Here is a 15805-nt window from a genome sequence, read left to right as displayed (position 1 = left end):
TCGGCCTCGGGGTGGCACCGAGGGGACTCCACGCCTGCTGCCACCCGCGCGGCCCCGGCCGCCCTGACATTGGGGGCACTGCCTCGGGCCGGGTCCCCGTGCTGTGGCTGGTTCACGGTGGTCCGCGTGTGTCACCGAGAACAGGTCGGCGTGGTCCCTTGCGCGTGGGCAGTCCCGGACATCCCGCGAGTGGGAGACTGTCCCTGCCCCTCCCATGTGTGATTGGTTCTCTGTCCCCTCGAGGGTCACTGCGTGGACCCTCGATCGTGGGGGCCCTTTCTCAGCTCCCCACAACTGGTTCGCTGTGCGGGAGTCGCGGACGGCGGCGCTGCGTGGACCCACGCGGGTGGCGCCCACGCCACCCTGCGAGTCGGGGGCGTCCACGCGGCGGTCGGGGTGTGAGCCGGCGCGCCCCCTCCCCGCGTGTGCGTGTGCCCGCGCGTGCGCGCGCCCGCGTGTCGGTTGCCGCGTGAGGGTCGTGGCGCCCCTCGGGGCGTAGCGGGCTGTGCGCGGGCGCGCAGTTGGCCCAGACGGGACCGCCGACCCGCTCCTTTATTTATTGTCTCTTCTGCCAAGTGAGCAGAATCCGGGAGCGGGGCCGCACTTCCCCGGGAACCCGCCTCTCCCCGGCCCCGTCCCAGTCCCCGGGGAGCGCGGGGCTGTCACCGCGCCCGGGGACCGCGCGTCAGGCCGCAGCGTTTCCTGCTCCAGGGCGACGCTCGCCCGGCGGGAGCCGCGTCTGATTGGAGGGAGCCGAGCCCCTCTGCCCTGCGCTTCTTGATTTCTTCCGTTAGGACTGGGAAGAAAAAAAACCTGGAAAGCCAGATTTAACTTTGCAGCGCTCAGCGCCTGCGGAGTGGAGGAAACTCGCCTAGGAATTAGGCGGGCTGGAAAATGCGTTTGAAGGAGGAAGATCCACCCCCACGGAATGAGGCCAAGGCAGTTAGAGGTCAGGTCTGCGAAGGGGTGGAGGGGATAGCGAGAGCCAGGTGGTGGCCGGGAAACTCCCGCCCCATGTCGAGGCCTGACCCTCCCCGCCGGCCCTGTGTCTCTCAGCCACTTAAATAAAGTGGACTGGTCCCCTTACCCTCTCATCAGACTTTTCAAAGCACTTATTATGGCCCAGGGAAGAGTCTCTTCCCTGAAGGATGCAAAGTCAAAGACAGGCTTTGCCTTCTGGGAGCGTTCAGGTCCAAGACAGAGGACTGGGCGGTGGGCACAAGTAGCTCTAATAGCCGAGTTCTTTGTGAACAAGATGGTGTATGTAACGGGAATAGAAGATAGAAATGTATTAACCTCCGCTGCCCCTGCTGTGAAGTCCAAACTTGGCATGCAGGCCTTTCACAGTTCCCCTCTGTGCCTGGAACTCTTCCTGTCCCTCCCCTCCCCGCTCCAGTCACTCCACTTCTGCTTACCCATTATTAGGGTCTCTATTCAGGTGGCACCTTCTCTCTGAAGCCATCCCTGAAATCCTATGTTCTGCCCTCTGAGAGCTGTGGTCTTTAAGGGCAGATGCTTAGCGGTAGTACAGCTCAGCAGATGCTCCCACAGGGGTGGGCAGCCTGTGCCCAGAGCCAGGGAGAGGCGCATCTTCGTGAGAGCTCCTTTTTCTATACGGCGCATCCAAGCAGTTCACGTGGGTGTGGTTTAGAATCTGCAATTCCTCAACTCTCCAAAGGGTTTTTAGATTAACATTCACTATTACTTCCTGGTGTTTGTTACACGGTGTGGAGTCCTGATTAAAATTTATTGGGTCTAAGTCTGGCTCTGGAATTAAGCTGCTCTTTGTTCCTGCAAAGCCACCCCTTCTGGCCTCGTTACCTCACCTCCGAGGGTCTTAAACTAGGTAAGAACCTGTCAGCCTTAAACCTTTACTTTCAGCCAAATATAGCAAAGTTCTCTTAGTGGCTATGGTCTTTTCAATAATGGGGATCTTTGAAAATGTAGATTCTGAAGTGGGAGTCCTTTTTTCTTTTCTTTTCAAAAGATTTATCGTCATGGGTGTGTGCTTTGTCTCAGTGTTAAAGACCAGAGTCTGTGATGGAAGCTTAAGCGGCTTTTTGATATTGTCTTGCATAGTCTTCGTAATTACATTTTACTTGCAACATCTGTACTATAGCAAATCGATTTGATGTTTCCTCGATGAAGTGTTGGTTGCAGAACTCTTCAGAGGAGCATTTCACTGATCTTTTGAGTGTCAGATGAAGTCTGCCAACTGTAGGCTTCTGTATTTCCCAGTCTCTAACAGATTTTAATTTGGGGAGTCTGAAATAAATGAGATTTGGGGAGTGCCTTGAGTAGGTGTATGGGGTTTTATGTAATGGTTGAAAACATAGTTTAAAATGATTACTTCCAAAAAATGGCATCATATGTTAAATGGCCTCAAAGGAAGCTCCAATTGTAAGGAATGTAGAACTTAAGCCCTTAAAATATTAATCTCCCTTCCAATTTATGTTTGGTAACATGGGAATTTGGTGTGCTAGATTTTCCTAAAGCCGCATGTCTGTCTCTGCTCTTCTTACTTGGTTGATGACAGGGATTAAAAATAGATGGTAGCTGTTTGGTCAAGTAGTGATGCCACTGAATTACAATTTTCACTTAAATCAGTGGGGTTTTGTCTTAATTTAAAAAAGCACATGGAGCATGTCACAAAGCACTTATTTTAGGAGAGGTCTTTAGAAACAACTAGATTTTCTTCATGTTTTTCTTAGATTGTACTGCTACGATGTTTCACTGAAGCTTAACCAGTTAATGCTCGTTCTGCATCAAGCGTATACTTCATTTGTAGCAGGCCTGGTTTTTACATGGATTAAATGAAAAGTCTTTCGTAGAAGCGAGTGTCAAGTGTCGGGATGGACAAGGTAGAGTTCGAACTCTGCATTTCAAAGTCGTTGTCGCTCACCCTTTGAAGGAAGAGAGTAAGCCTTACTTTTCCCCAGGGTCCAAACAGAGCTTACCTTACCCCACTTTAAAGAACTGATGATGGCTTTTCTCGAGATTATGATATTCTATAAAACACTTTTTTCTCTTTAAGTATTATATGCCTGGAACGGGGAGTTCAGAGATAAATTTTTCTTAGACTGTAGGTCTTTGTGTTGCTCTCCCCCCAGCCTGTCCCACATCATCTATTAAATGGTTTTTCTTCTTTTCCATTTTACAGTCCTTACTGCATAAGTGTCTGTTATTGGTAAGCTACCTCTAAATCTCTTTGGATGTTGACAGGATGTGAATAAAAATTACATTTTAAAGATAACTTTAGTTCTTTGGACAGGAGGCTTGAGTTAGACACTCGGGCCTGCTAAGGCTTTTAAGTCCACGTACCTCTCTGAACGTCATTTCCCTCACCGGTAAGGTGGAATTAATTGTTAGTAATGCCTCTTCTACCTAGCCCAGGAGATAGTTTTGAGGATAAAATGCAATCGTGAACGTAGTGGGATTTCATAAGTTGTAAAATATTATGTTGCCAAGGATTAAAAAAAAAAGGCTTCATTACGAATTGAATGACTCTAGATTTTTCTTTAAAATCCCAAATGTTTAATATACAGATGATCTTTGGAGGTGTGTTAAGCCACTTCATTTAGGATTGTTTTCTCACTTTAATTGTCCAGTATTGTTTGATATTTTAGTATTTGGGGAAACATCAAATTCAAGTTTCGGTTACCGTCAGTCTTTTCCAAGCAAGACTACTGAATGTGCCCAGTTCAGCCTGTAACAGCCTCTCCAGCGACAGACGCCCCACGGACCTTCACTTAATGAAGTATATTTTCTTGACGTTTCAGTCCCTAAGTGACCTGTCTCAAGGTTGGGAAAAGCCGTAGACCGTCTGAGGTCAAGGTCGACAAAGCCTTCAGCAGTTCACATTGGAAATACCCGGCAGGCAGCCGGTGTCCCCGTGAACCCGCCTTCAGCACCGCTCAGGAACTGAGCAGAGTGTGGGCCGGGAACTGAGCAGAGTGTGGGCCGGCGCGGGCCGGGCGGTCCTGCTTTTCTCTTCCTCTCCCTCCCTCCCCTCCCTTTCTTCCTCGCCACCAAATGTTAGGAGCCCCTGGTCCCCCAGGCATTGGCAGCGGGAGGAATGCAGAGGTTAATGAAACATGGCGCTGGTCCTCAGAGAGTTTCTGTTCTGTGCACAGATGTTAAGTGACGCTGTGGCATAGTTCACAGGCCTTCGTGTAGTTTCCCTGTGATGTGCCCCCTTACTGTGCTCAGTGTGGAGATGCAGAGCTGGGACGCAGTCACAGGCGTGAAGAGCCGGGGCTCGCGGTGCAGGGGGCGAAGCAGACCCGGATGCAGTTTCAGCGCTGTGTCATAGGTGCCACCACAGGGGCGTCTGGGGGCCGCGCTGGTGCCCACAGTGCAGCGTTTATTCTCCTGCAAGCTGCTTAGAGTTCATCAGGCGAGGCAGGTATTGGTGGGTATGTAAGTTACAAGAGGACAAGTGAATTACCTGAGACCTAAAACGTGGAGGTCTTCTGGGCAATTTATAATTCCCCAAATGGGCATTTATCAGCACGAGTCTGTCGTTTCAGATGGAATATGGCCATCCCGCCTTTGGACTTAAGGAAGTCAGCTGACTCTTGTTGAATATAGACTATGTGACAGACACTCCACTGGGTATTTTCACATATGTCACTGTGTGAGTTTCCTCTTGCTGCTGTCACAAATTGCCACAAACTTAGTGGCTTAAAACAACCCGGCTCATTTCCTTCCTTGCTGGCTGTCAGCTCCGAGGCCGCCCTCAGCTCCTAGAGCCTCCTTCTGGTCCTTGCACGTAACCCCGACCCTAGGCCCAGCAGGGACCCTCGAGCCCCACTCCACAGTCTGACTCCTCCTCTGTGTCCCTCTGCCACTTGGGGAAAGTTCTGTGCCATTACGGCTCGTTTGACTAGATTGGGCCCACCTAGATTATCCAGGATGACCTCCCTACTTGAAGTCCGTAGGAAAGTCCCTTTGTTATGTAACGTGACATAGTCATAGGTTCCAGGGGATAGGGCACGGACTTTTTTGGGGGCCGATTTCTGCCGGCCACAGTATGACAACATCCAGTGAAGTCGTTATTACCCTCGGTTCACAAGTAAACACACCAAGGCACCGGAATTTTACGCGAATTGACAGCACCCTTAAGATTTTTATTAAACAGCAAAACTGTTCCTCTGAGTCGTCGAACTGATGGTGAGGTTTTTAGCAGCGGGTTAGGTCGGTCAGAAGCAGAACTAAATTTTGTGTCTTGGAGTGTTTAAGTGGTCTGCTCTGATTACAGAAGTTTTGCCAAGAAGTCATTAGAGTAATTCCTGTATCAGAAAAAACACCCATGCGGGGAATTTGGGACCTTGCGTTTTCAGGGTTTATGTGAAGGACGCTTTCTTCACGGGGCGAGGAGTGCATGATTCCATGTCCGTTTCTAGAATGGAAACAGCTGAGTCAACCCGACAGGGACTCACATTCCTGAGTTTTAGAGAATCTGTTTCAAGGCCGAAGCGAAGCCAATAAACGAAGTCTGGCCCTCCAGCGGTCGCTGGGGATGAGGTGCAGCCCTGTGGTCAAGGAGGTGACTGGTGATGGTCACCAAGTATTTAAGACCGAGCGTGGCCTCATTTGACCATGTAGGTGTTTTACATAGTTTTCCACTAGGATTTTTTCCTTTACAGTGAATGACAAGCTCTGATTGGAAGTAAACTTCCTGTAAGAAACCAGAATCTCTAATTCTAAGGCTTTAGGAGTTCACGAACTACTTGAAATCCTATGCCAAAATTTTGTGCATCTGCGCCTACGCGTGTGTTTCCTGAGGAGGGGGGTTATAGCTTTCCATACGTTTTTAGGGGGGTTGGATTCCAAAAAGTTTAAGAACACTACCAGTTAATAGGATATTCATGTTGGTCAAGTATCAGATTTTGTTTAAAAATTAAATACCCAGTTTCAACCAAGTTATACAGCCACGTAGTTTTAAGAGTCAAAAGTTCTACGAAGCTGAGAACAACAACAAAAAAAAGCAATCACCGACCCGCCCTTTTCTCCACCCTGATTCCTGCTCCCCGGAGGCCCCCTTAATGTTTTAGCTATTTCTTCCAGATTTTGTCGGAGAGAGACACCCTACTATGAAGAAGATGAGTTAGGCCATTTATCCCACCCCCTCCTCCCCCGCCCACTCTCCCCTCATCCTCTCGGGATGCTCATGGCAAAGATTTGGGATATAAACTCAGCAGCACGTATGCTACGGAACCGTTATTCACGGCTGAGATGTTAGTCTCGATTGTACTTCCTCTCTCTCGCGTTTGTCCGCCTGGAGTCGATGATCGTCTTGCTCGGTTTTGCTCAGTTTTCTTCATATCTCGTTCTCCATCCCCGCCCGCCCACATTCGTACACGTCGGGGAAGCACCCACTTTACCCTTCTCAGGGTAAGTCTTCTGAACGTCTCGTTCTGCCTGCTTTTCCTCTAGACGGGCCGCCTTCTGGACCGGCCCTCTGCCCTCCCAGAGCTCCCCCGTCACCATGAGGTCACCGCTCCCCGCCGTCCTGGGCAAGGTGCCTTCCTCTTAGGTTTTCTCTCTTATTCTGGTTAAGCACGTTCACCAGGAGCTTTTGAAGAAATGATAATTTTTCGAGCTCTTGTATAAGGTCGGAATATCTTACCCTCTCATTTAATTGATAGTTGGGCTGAGTATAGAATTCTGGGTTAGAAATCATTTTTCTGCAGAATTTTGAAGATACTGCTCGAAAAGCTGGTTTACATCCTTCCTTCTCTAGAAGTTAAGCGTGTATTCCGAACATCGTTGCGTGCATTATAAATACAGTGTTCGTGTGTGTATATATTCAGTAGCTAACATTTATTCACTTAGCCAGCACTTTCCTATTGAACTCTCCCTGCATGCCAACTCATTTAATTTTTAGAGCAACCCCATTATTGTGACCATTTTATGGTGAGGAAACTGAGGCACAGGGAGATTGGGGGTCTTGTCCAACGTCGCACAGCCAGGAAGTGTGGGAATCAGGGTAGAAAAATGGGCAGTCTGGCACCAGAGCTCTCCGCGGTTATTCTGGGTTGCCTGTTGGACAGGTGTCGGTGGCTGGCGAACCTCGCCTCCTGCAGGAGTTCACTGACTGTTTTTCAGAGTGGTGCATATATGAGTTTTCCGCACCTTCTTAAGCCTAATCCTAAGTCTGGGAGTCATCTCAGACCCTGCCTGGGACCTCTTGTGGACTGAACGGAGCGGGGTGCTTCAGGCCAGTCTAGCTACTTGGAAGGCAGAAATAGGATTGAATAATTTTGCCAGAAGAAAAAGCACAAGTTGGCTGGGCTTGGGCTTCCGAGGGAAGAGGCCTGGCACAGCCTTGTGCCCTTGGCCATTTGGATGGGAAAGGAAGACGAGAGAGCTTCACCTATGATGGGCGACCTAGCCAGAGTAGATGAGGAGCATTCGCTCCCCGGAGGCCAATAAGTGTACCTTTGTTTGTCCAGGCCTGTCAGCTCCTCGCCAGCCCAGATGTTCCCCAACAGCTGTTTGCTTTTTTTAATAGTTCGATGTGATTCATAGGTATATCTTTTCTTCTTCTAACAGTGTTACAGATTAAAGTTTTATTTTTCATTCGGTGGAGGACTTAGAGAGTGAGACAATATACTTTGAACAGTGTTACAGATTAAAGTTCTGTTTTTGATTCTGAAGAGGATTTAAGAGTGAGGTAATATGGCACACCCAAGTCTGCTAAAAACAGAAGTATGGGGTAGTACAGGAAAGTCACTTCCCATTATAGATCATATAGCGGGAGCTGCAAGGGACCCATACCAAAGCTGGCACAGTGGAGACAAATCTTGTCTTTGGATAACGCTTCAGCCTTTCTCCCTGCGGGTGAGATGGGGCTGGAGGAGGGTGGTCACTGCTGTTGAGTACGCAGTATTTGTCAGCTACGTTACATATAGTGTCCCACTTAATACAGTCTTAATATTAGGCAAGTATTGTTTTTATTAAAGATGAAGACAGAGGCTTCGAGATGTTAAGAAAGTTGCTCACGGTCACATAATTACATGGAGAAGAATGAGATACTCGAACCCAGGGGTTTGACTTCAAGGCCCTTGACCTTTCCTTAACACTCGGCTATTTCTCTGAAGCTGAGGAGTGACTAAAGTCTAGTAAGCCGGTTTTGTGGGAAGAGGTCCTGTGGGAGTGATGGTCTCTCCAGACTTGGAACCTGCCCCACTGGACCTCTAAATTATGGACTTGACCATCTGGAGACAAGCCCCTGGTTTAAGACGTTTCTTTGTGGGTAGACAAAACCCAACCACATGAGAAAGGCAAAAGCTGTTTACTGAGAGTCTAAGGTTTGGCGGAGACCCCGAGGCAGACAGAGGGGTGGGGGAGCTTCCTCGTGGAGAAAAGGGGGCTCAGGGGTGCCATGACAGGGGGCTGGGGGCTGCAGGAGGCTGAGCGGCTACTGGAAGGGGGCGTCCGGGTGACCGGTCGGGGGAGCAGGTGAGGCTTTCTCAGTTGGTCCTGAGCGGGAAGTGGGGACAGAAGTTCGGGACGCTGTCAGTTATGGATCCAGTCCTGGCCGACTGTCCCAGAAGTCGTTCGGCTTCCTGGGCTGTCACTCAGCCGCGAGGCTGACCTCCCCTCTCACCAAGGGCCCTTTGCATCTTTCTCTTGATGGTCAAAATATGAAATGACAAATTAATATGTGGGTTTTTTTTTTTTTAGATGTTCTGTGTCCCCTGAAAGAAGTTAGTCACACTGAAATTAGTCTGTAAAGTGTTGGGCCATTACCGTCAAAGATTTAAACCAGGAAGCCTCCGACAGTATCGCATGAGCGCTACTGCATCTTCACGCATTGTTATGGAGATGTGTTTGAGCCGCAGCCCCCTTGTCATCCAGCGTGCGGTGGACCAGAAGCCCTGCACCGGCCTCTTTTATGCGTTTCGCTTTGTCGCCTGTGTTGCTACGAACATATCGATTGTGCGATTTGCTAACTGGAAGACTTTCGGAAATCTCCTACTCGAGCCCACTGATTTTATAGAGAAACTGGGATGCACAGGAACGTTCTAGCTTTTTTTGATGGCAAAGTCAGGAATAAAATCCAGGGCTCTTTCTTCTGGGGCGCGATTGAAGGAAAGGCGAAACGTGTGGTCTGAAGTGAAATCTTTTTTGATAAATGATTTTTATTTTTCTCTTCTGACTCTCGTTATCACAGAAAGTTAAAACTGGCCTTTAGCTGTCATAAATGTAAAAAATATTGATTTTTGTAATATAGAGTGCCTTTGCTCCTTCTCATTCAGTCGCTCTTTCGACATAGGTGAAAGGTCAGAGTTCTGGGCTGAATCGCGCCCCCTCCCCGGGGCCGGCGCCCTCGTTCACGTCTTCCCATTGCATCTCGTCCATAAATGGCTTCCTGCCTTCTCCTTTCCCTCTCCAGCTTCTCTCTCTGGGTCAGATCATACGCGAGTTTCCGTGTTTAGAATTCCGTGTCTATACAGACGCAGTGATTTTCCATGGTTAGAATAAAGTGCAGATTCCTTGGCCGGGCGTCCCAGGCCTTCACGTCTGGTGCGAGCTCCGAGTTTGGATTTTTCTTTCTTTCTCTTACTGATGTTGACCTTGTACCCCCGCTGGGTGCTTGAGCCCTTTCCTGAAGCCCAGCCCAAGAGCTGCACTTTTCCGTGCCCTCTGATCCATTGAGGCCGCAGCCCCCGCACCCCGACTCCCTGGCCTCTTCAAACCTTATCCGTCCTTCACACGCTCGCTTTTCGCCCTCCCTTCTCTGACGCCCAAATTAAAATTGCTCTTTCATTCTTAGGACTCTGATACTACCCACGATTTCGTTCCTCGTTTAATTAACACGGCGAGCCTGTGAGTTAGTATTACCAGCTGCCTTATGTCTTTTATAATTAGGTTAAAAATATTTACTTTAGTCATACATTTTGAATAGCGTAAGCAGCGGAACAGCGTTCACAAGGCCCTAGAGAGGAAGAAGGAAGTGGCACTTCCGTCACTGGTGTCTGTCCCGCAACCAATGACGCGTTTCTTTTGAATCTTTCCAGAGATGTTCTGCGCATAGTCAAGCGTTTATGGATAATTCTGTCTTCTTTTTAAAAACACAGATGTAGCCATAATAGAAACATTATTCTCTCCTAGTTCTCTATTATTAGGTGTTTGGCTTGTTCCCAATCTTTTGGAATAAGAAACAATGCTGCGTCGTATATAATTCTTGTGTATTCTCATGAATATGTTCGCAGGGTGGATTCCTAGAGATGGAATTGTTGGGCCGAGGGTATACGCATTTTCGGTTTTGATGGGTAATGCTGCATTTCCTTTCATCGGGGTTACACCATTTTCTCTCGCCGTCGATGCATAGGATGCCTGTTTCCTACACCCTCGCCAATACAGTGTGTTCTCATTAAATGTTTTGTTCTTTGCCAATCTTATAGATAGGTTTTAAAAAATTGCTTCTATTTTAAAGGGTGGGAAACAAGCTAAAGAGATATTAGGTAGGTAATTTGCCTGGTCTCACAGTAGATGGTTAAGCTACAACCCCAATTTAGTTTTCTAATTCCAGATTTTGTTTTCTTTGGAGGCAAGCTGGTAGAAAATACATATTGCCTTTGACAAATTAATAATTATGTACTACTTAGTCTTTCTCCTGGATCATAAGACTTGTATGTGTGGAAAGGAATTTTGAGATTTAGAGAATTCTTTATTGAGAGTCTAGGGCAGTCCCGAAAAGGCAGCACAGATAATAAAATAATGTAGATTTTTCTGCTTTTTGATCTCAAAACATATCTAAATTGTCTTTTGACTTTTTGACGTGGAGATTGATTCTAAGGGAGAAGTCCAGGCTCTTTGTCTTACAGGCTTGTAATTTTCTTGGTAGGGTATTTTGTTAGTAACCTTTTTAATTAGTGAAAATTTTCTGTGTTTGGTTAATTATATTTTCTATATCATTTAGAAGATTGTTTTGGGAAGCAAATACAGTTTAGAAATTAAATTCTCTTCCTTGCTAACTAAACTATCTTTCCTTCTTTCCTTTATCTATTGTAGTGACAGCATAAACTCTGCCTGTAAAACCACTGGGTTTGGTTGTCATCCAGAGAGGGGTGACCCCCAAATATGGACTGTTGCATACCACATTTAGTCCAAAAAGACTGTGCCTAGAAATTTGGATATTGTCATACTTCTCAGATATATGAATCAAATAGTACAATTCATACGTGAATCGAGTGTGTGTGAGACATACATTTATTTATTTGTAACATGGGAATCAAATAACTCTTTCTAAGATAGCTTTCTGACAATTTCTAATAGCCGTCTTATTCTAAAACTATGGAGGTTTTGCATTCATGTGTTCAGTGTTATACACTTACCTGGTACCTTTATATTTAATGATTATGTTACTACTGTCTTGGGTCTGTTTTGAATTTGTTAATCAATCTTCCCCTTTCTCCTTAGGTGGGGTTCGGCTTTTGTTCTGTTTTGGTCATTGGGCCAGCAATGATCTGCGTGAATTTCCCTTCCTCTCTCAGCCAGTTCCTCTTTCCAATCGATGATCTTAATATCTCATTGGGCTTTACTGTTTTTCTAATGATGTGAGTTCTGGACTCTGGGCCGAGCAGTCCCCTGAGAAATCATACTCATCTTCTCTAGCAGTGCATATTTTCAAGACAAGGAAAACATACAGTTTTTCTGGGACTACATACCAGCATTCGTCTAGGGGTCAGCAGAGCTGGCTTCATCCTGCGTATAGCAATGCTAGTGGAATTACCCAAGACAGATCATGTCCGTTCCCTGGCCCATGTTTTTATAAGTAGTACAGCAGATGGTATGTCTTCTAAGTGGCCTTCCAGCCCGGCTATTCGCTGACCTGTTGTCTGCACTGTGCCAAGCGTGGTGGGAATGGCAAGCAGACTAACGCGCAGTCGAAACCGCTGGGGTATCACAATCTAAGTTCGGACGCCGGAGCAGAGCGAGCAGCACCGGGCAGGTGTACGGACCGGAGGGGTTGGGAGGGAGGTTCCGAACCCCTCTGAGGGGTCGATGTGATCAGAACTCTCTCCGCCGACCTGAAGAAGAAGTAGGCAGAAAGGCATGAGGTTGCTTAGAAAAATCTCAGTCTTTGAGTCTCGGGTTATCCCTACAGGAGAGGAGGTGGCGGGGTGGCATTGTGTGTCTGCAGAAGGAGGTGCTGCGTATGCCAAGCCTGCACCTGGCACTCAGCTTCACTCAGTTTCACTCAGTTTATCTTCTGTTTCTACCTTCCTGATGCACCTGCTTGTTTCTCCAGAAAAGTTGCAGTGAAATCCTTTGAAAAACTTTATAAGAAGAATAGAGGCTAATTGAAAATAATTCGAAAAGTATGGAAGACGAAAAGCAAAAAGTGAGCGTTTCTCTGCTCATGGTCTTTGGGGTAACCGTGTTAGCTGTTGCTGTATTTCCTTCCAGATCTTTTCCGGTGTACTTATAAATGTATTTGTATGGTTTGGGGGTATTTTTGAAAACAAAACAGTGAGTACTTGATAAGCACCGTTCCAGCACCGTCCCGGCCCCCCAGTATACTCAGACACTCTTCGTGATGACACCTCCAGGCTCGTAGACTCCTTTGCCCGTGGAGTGCAGGGTGTACGAGCTGATGCCAAGCGGCCTTGACTGAGTGTTTGCCCGGCCCAGGGCCTCTGCTGAGCTGGTTACGTGCCCAGGGACTTAGGTTTGTCACAGCAAACCTATGGGCAAATGCTGTTGTCGTTAACACCTTACAGATGATAAAACTGGTAAAGAACCTGAGTTCCTTGCTCAAGCTCATGGCATTATTTACAAGAAAGATAACATTAGAACAGACTCTTGTGAAATTAGAGCAATTTATATTCACTCATTTCACGAACTGTTTCTCGAGCGCATTCTGTGTGTCGGGCGCTGTCTCAGAAGCGTCTTCTGAAAGCACGGGTGGGTAGGGTAGGGGCGAAGGGCAGACGGCCCACAGGGACTGGGTCCCTGCTCATGCGAGGAGGGTGGCCTCAGGGAGGGGGGGGCACCGCGGGGAGGTCTTTGCACCGTCGTTGTGACATCTGTTTTTTGCTGCAGGTCCCATGCTTGTACATACGCTTTTCAGGGATACTTGGTTTTGATTTTTATTATGGCTTGCCTGAGACCGAGTGACCTTTATTTCAGACTGCCCCGAGTCATGACCTTGAAGGTCCGTGCCGATGCCACTCTAGTTGGTGTGCTGTCACCCTCAACTCTTCCGTGGGGAGGGGAGTCAGTCACTCTGGAGTGATTCGCCTGCAAGCAGCTAGGCGGGGCGTCTCGTCGGGGATGGATTCGATGCCGCTTATGATAGGTCAGGCTTTCCTGCTCTTTCCCATGGAAGGACACATTTCACTCACCTTTGGGTTTTGCTGTGGGACCTCAGGGGTTAGAGCAGGGCCTGGCAGTTTGTTGGTCGAGGCACATGTTATGCAGGTGCCACCAGAAGGCTTTGCGACATGTGGAAAGGAGCATCTTAGGGGACAGTGGGGCCGGGTGCTGGAGGGCATCCCTCGGGGGTTGTAAGTGTCTCGTGACAGAGTGGCGTGGACCAGCACCTGCAGCCTTGGGTTTCTGTGACACACCCTCTCTGTGCTCTTGGCAAGTTTTGTTTGGATGTCTCCGGGACAGAGAGCGTCACATCAGCGTTTGCCACCAAGTAGTCGTAGCGGCCGGTACCTCCTCTGTGGGTCGCTGTCTGTGCTTTGGTTTCTTAGGGCTTGTAGCTCCCCCGCCCGAGGCACGGCGCCCACGTCGGGGTGCTGCTGGTGCCCCAGCGCCTCGGAGGCGGCGTGCTGAGTAGAGGAAGCCGCCGGCGGGAGGTGCCCTCCCCTCTGGGAGTCCGATGCTGGCCCAAGTGACGAAGGCGTGCGAATCCGTGATGGGCCAAAGCCCGCTCCCTCTGCCTCCTCTTCCTTCCTCTCTCTCTTTCTCTCTCTCTCTCTCTCTATATATATATATATATCTCAAAATTTCTCGTTAAAAACTGAGCAAGTATTTTGCTTCTGGTTTCCTTCATTTGCTGTCTCTGCTCATTGCATTTCCCCGATGGCGCCTGGGACAGTGGGAAAGCAAGTTTTCTCTTCTCTCCAACGGGGGTACGCGCCGCGCTCGCTCTGAGGGGCTCGCCGCGTGCTGGGCATCCAGAAGCGGCCTCGCGTGCGTTCCCGCTGCCGTCGCTCACCGTCGAGCAGCCGAGGCAGCTGGCGTGTTACCCCCAGGGAACGTGGGGGCGCTTAGCGCCCAGTGCCCAGTGCCCGAGGGAGACTCCCAGAGTCACAGAGCTGGGCAGTGGCGGAGCAGGGCCGAGCGCGCGTGCTGCCAGTCAGGTGCTTCGACTCCGTGGGGGCTCTTGGCTCCTGGAGGGCACAGAGCCACACGTGGGTGGACGGGCCAGGTGGACGGGCCTTTTCAGCTTTGCCGTCGGCCCCAGACAGTTATGTGGACTGCGCTGTGCTGCTTCAGTCAATGCGAAGTCTTTGAATTTTTAAATTTCAGCCTGGCATTTTATAATCTAGGGAAGGGACACCTCGGGCTGGTTTGCTTTAGACACAAACACTTATGATCCAGTCGCCGGGGTTTATAGTTGTGACTATTTCTCCCCTCCGTAAACGGGAAATAAAGTCTGAATTAATAGATGCACGTGCCAATTGTTTTTCTTATTGTATATTTTTAGTTATTGGTCAGGTTTTATCTGTGATACTCATGTCAGCGGTATCGGGCATCATAGGTAGAAATCAGAATTTTAAAGTAAGACTACTTAGAGCTATATTTTTCAGAGTTTCAAACTGGACATTTTACATCAGTGTGTAATTGGAATTAAAGTTTTACAAAACATTACCTGGCCGTAGTATAGGTGTCGCACTGGCTTATTTTTCATCCCATTAAAGAATGGAGCTGGTCGCCTGGAAGTTGGACATCCATGGGCAAAAATAATGAACCTTGACTTAAACCTCACACCTTATACAAAAATTATTCAAAATGGATCATAGACTTAAATGTAATATGTAAAACTATCACACTGAGGGAAAAAAAAATACAGAAACCCTTTGAAATTTAGGACTGGGCAAAGAATTCTTAGACTTGACACTGAAAATACAGTCCATAAAAAGAAAAAGTAATAAATTGGACTTCGTCAAAATTAAAAACGTTTGTTCTGCTGAAGACTTTGTTAAGAAGCTGAAAAGTTAAGCTACCGACCGGGAGAAAATATTTTCAAACTATGTGTGTGATAAAGGACTAGTATCTAGAATGTACCAAAAAACTCAAAATTCAACAATAAAATAGACAATTCAGTTAGAAAATGGGTAACAGGCACGAAGAGACGTCTCACCCAAGGGAAGATGCGGGCGAGAAGCAAGCTCCGGAGGAGACGCTCAGCGTCATCAGCCATTAGGGAACCGCGAACTAAACTGCACACCGACCGGAATGGCTACAATGAGAAATAGCGGCACCAGGTGCTGGCGAGGACGTGGAGAAACTGGGTCCCTCCACTGCAGCTGGGGGGATATAAGACGACACGGCCACCTGGAGAACAGCTCGGCAGTGTCCTAAAACCACCGGACATGCAGCTTCCGTGGGACTCGGGGGTGGCACTCCCGGGCACCCGTCCCAGAGAAATGCAGACTTTCGTTCACACGGACACCTGGACGCAGACGTTCCAGCAGCTCTATTCCTAACGGCCAGAAAGTGTCACCAACCCGGGTGTCCTCAAGGGGGGAGCGGACGAGCCACTGTGGTCCAGCAGATCGCTGCTCCGCGATGTGGAGGGACAGACAGGTCACTAACACACGCCACAACCGGG

At 48.4% G+C, this 15805-nt stretch overlaps 1 protein-coding gene across 3 annotated transcripts in view; it reads left to right on the top strand.

Annotated features, from left to right (window-relative positions):
• The first annotated feature begins 787 nt into the window (after positions 1 to 787).
• AFAP1 (actin filament associated protein 1) overlaps positions 788 to 15805 on the top strand; it is a 102081-nt gene continuing 87063 nt past the window's right edge. Inside the window, exon 1 of one of the 3 annotated variants that reach the window (XM_015595015.2) lies at positions 788 to 949. In XM_015595015.2, the coding sequence (XP_015450501.1) occupies positions 895 to 949 (55 nt within the window). In that variant the 5' untranslated portion in view covers positions 788 to 894. Of the gene's footprint in view, positions 950 to 1827; positions 1847 to 15805 lie in introns of those variants that run through there. The other 2 variants (XM_006919015.3, XM_015595014.1) reach the window with 2 other exon arrangements.

The sequence above is a fragment of the Pteropus alecto genome, unplaced genomic scaffold, assembly GCF_000325575.1.
Source record: "Pteropus alecto unplaced genomic scaffold, ASM32557v1 scaffold5, whole genome shotgun sequence".
NCBI classification, from domain to species: Eukaryota; Metazoa; Chordata; class Mammalia; order Chiroptera; family Pteropodidae; genus Pteropus; species Pteropus alecto.
Note: the sequence above shows the minus strand (reverse complement) of the source record. Positions and strands in the feature narration are given on the sequence as shown.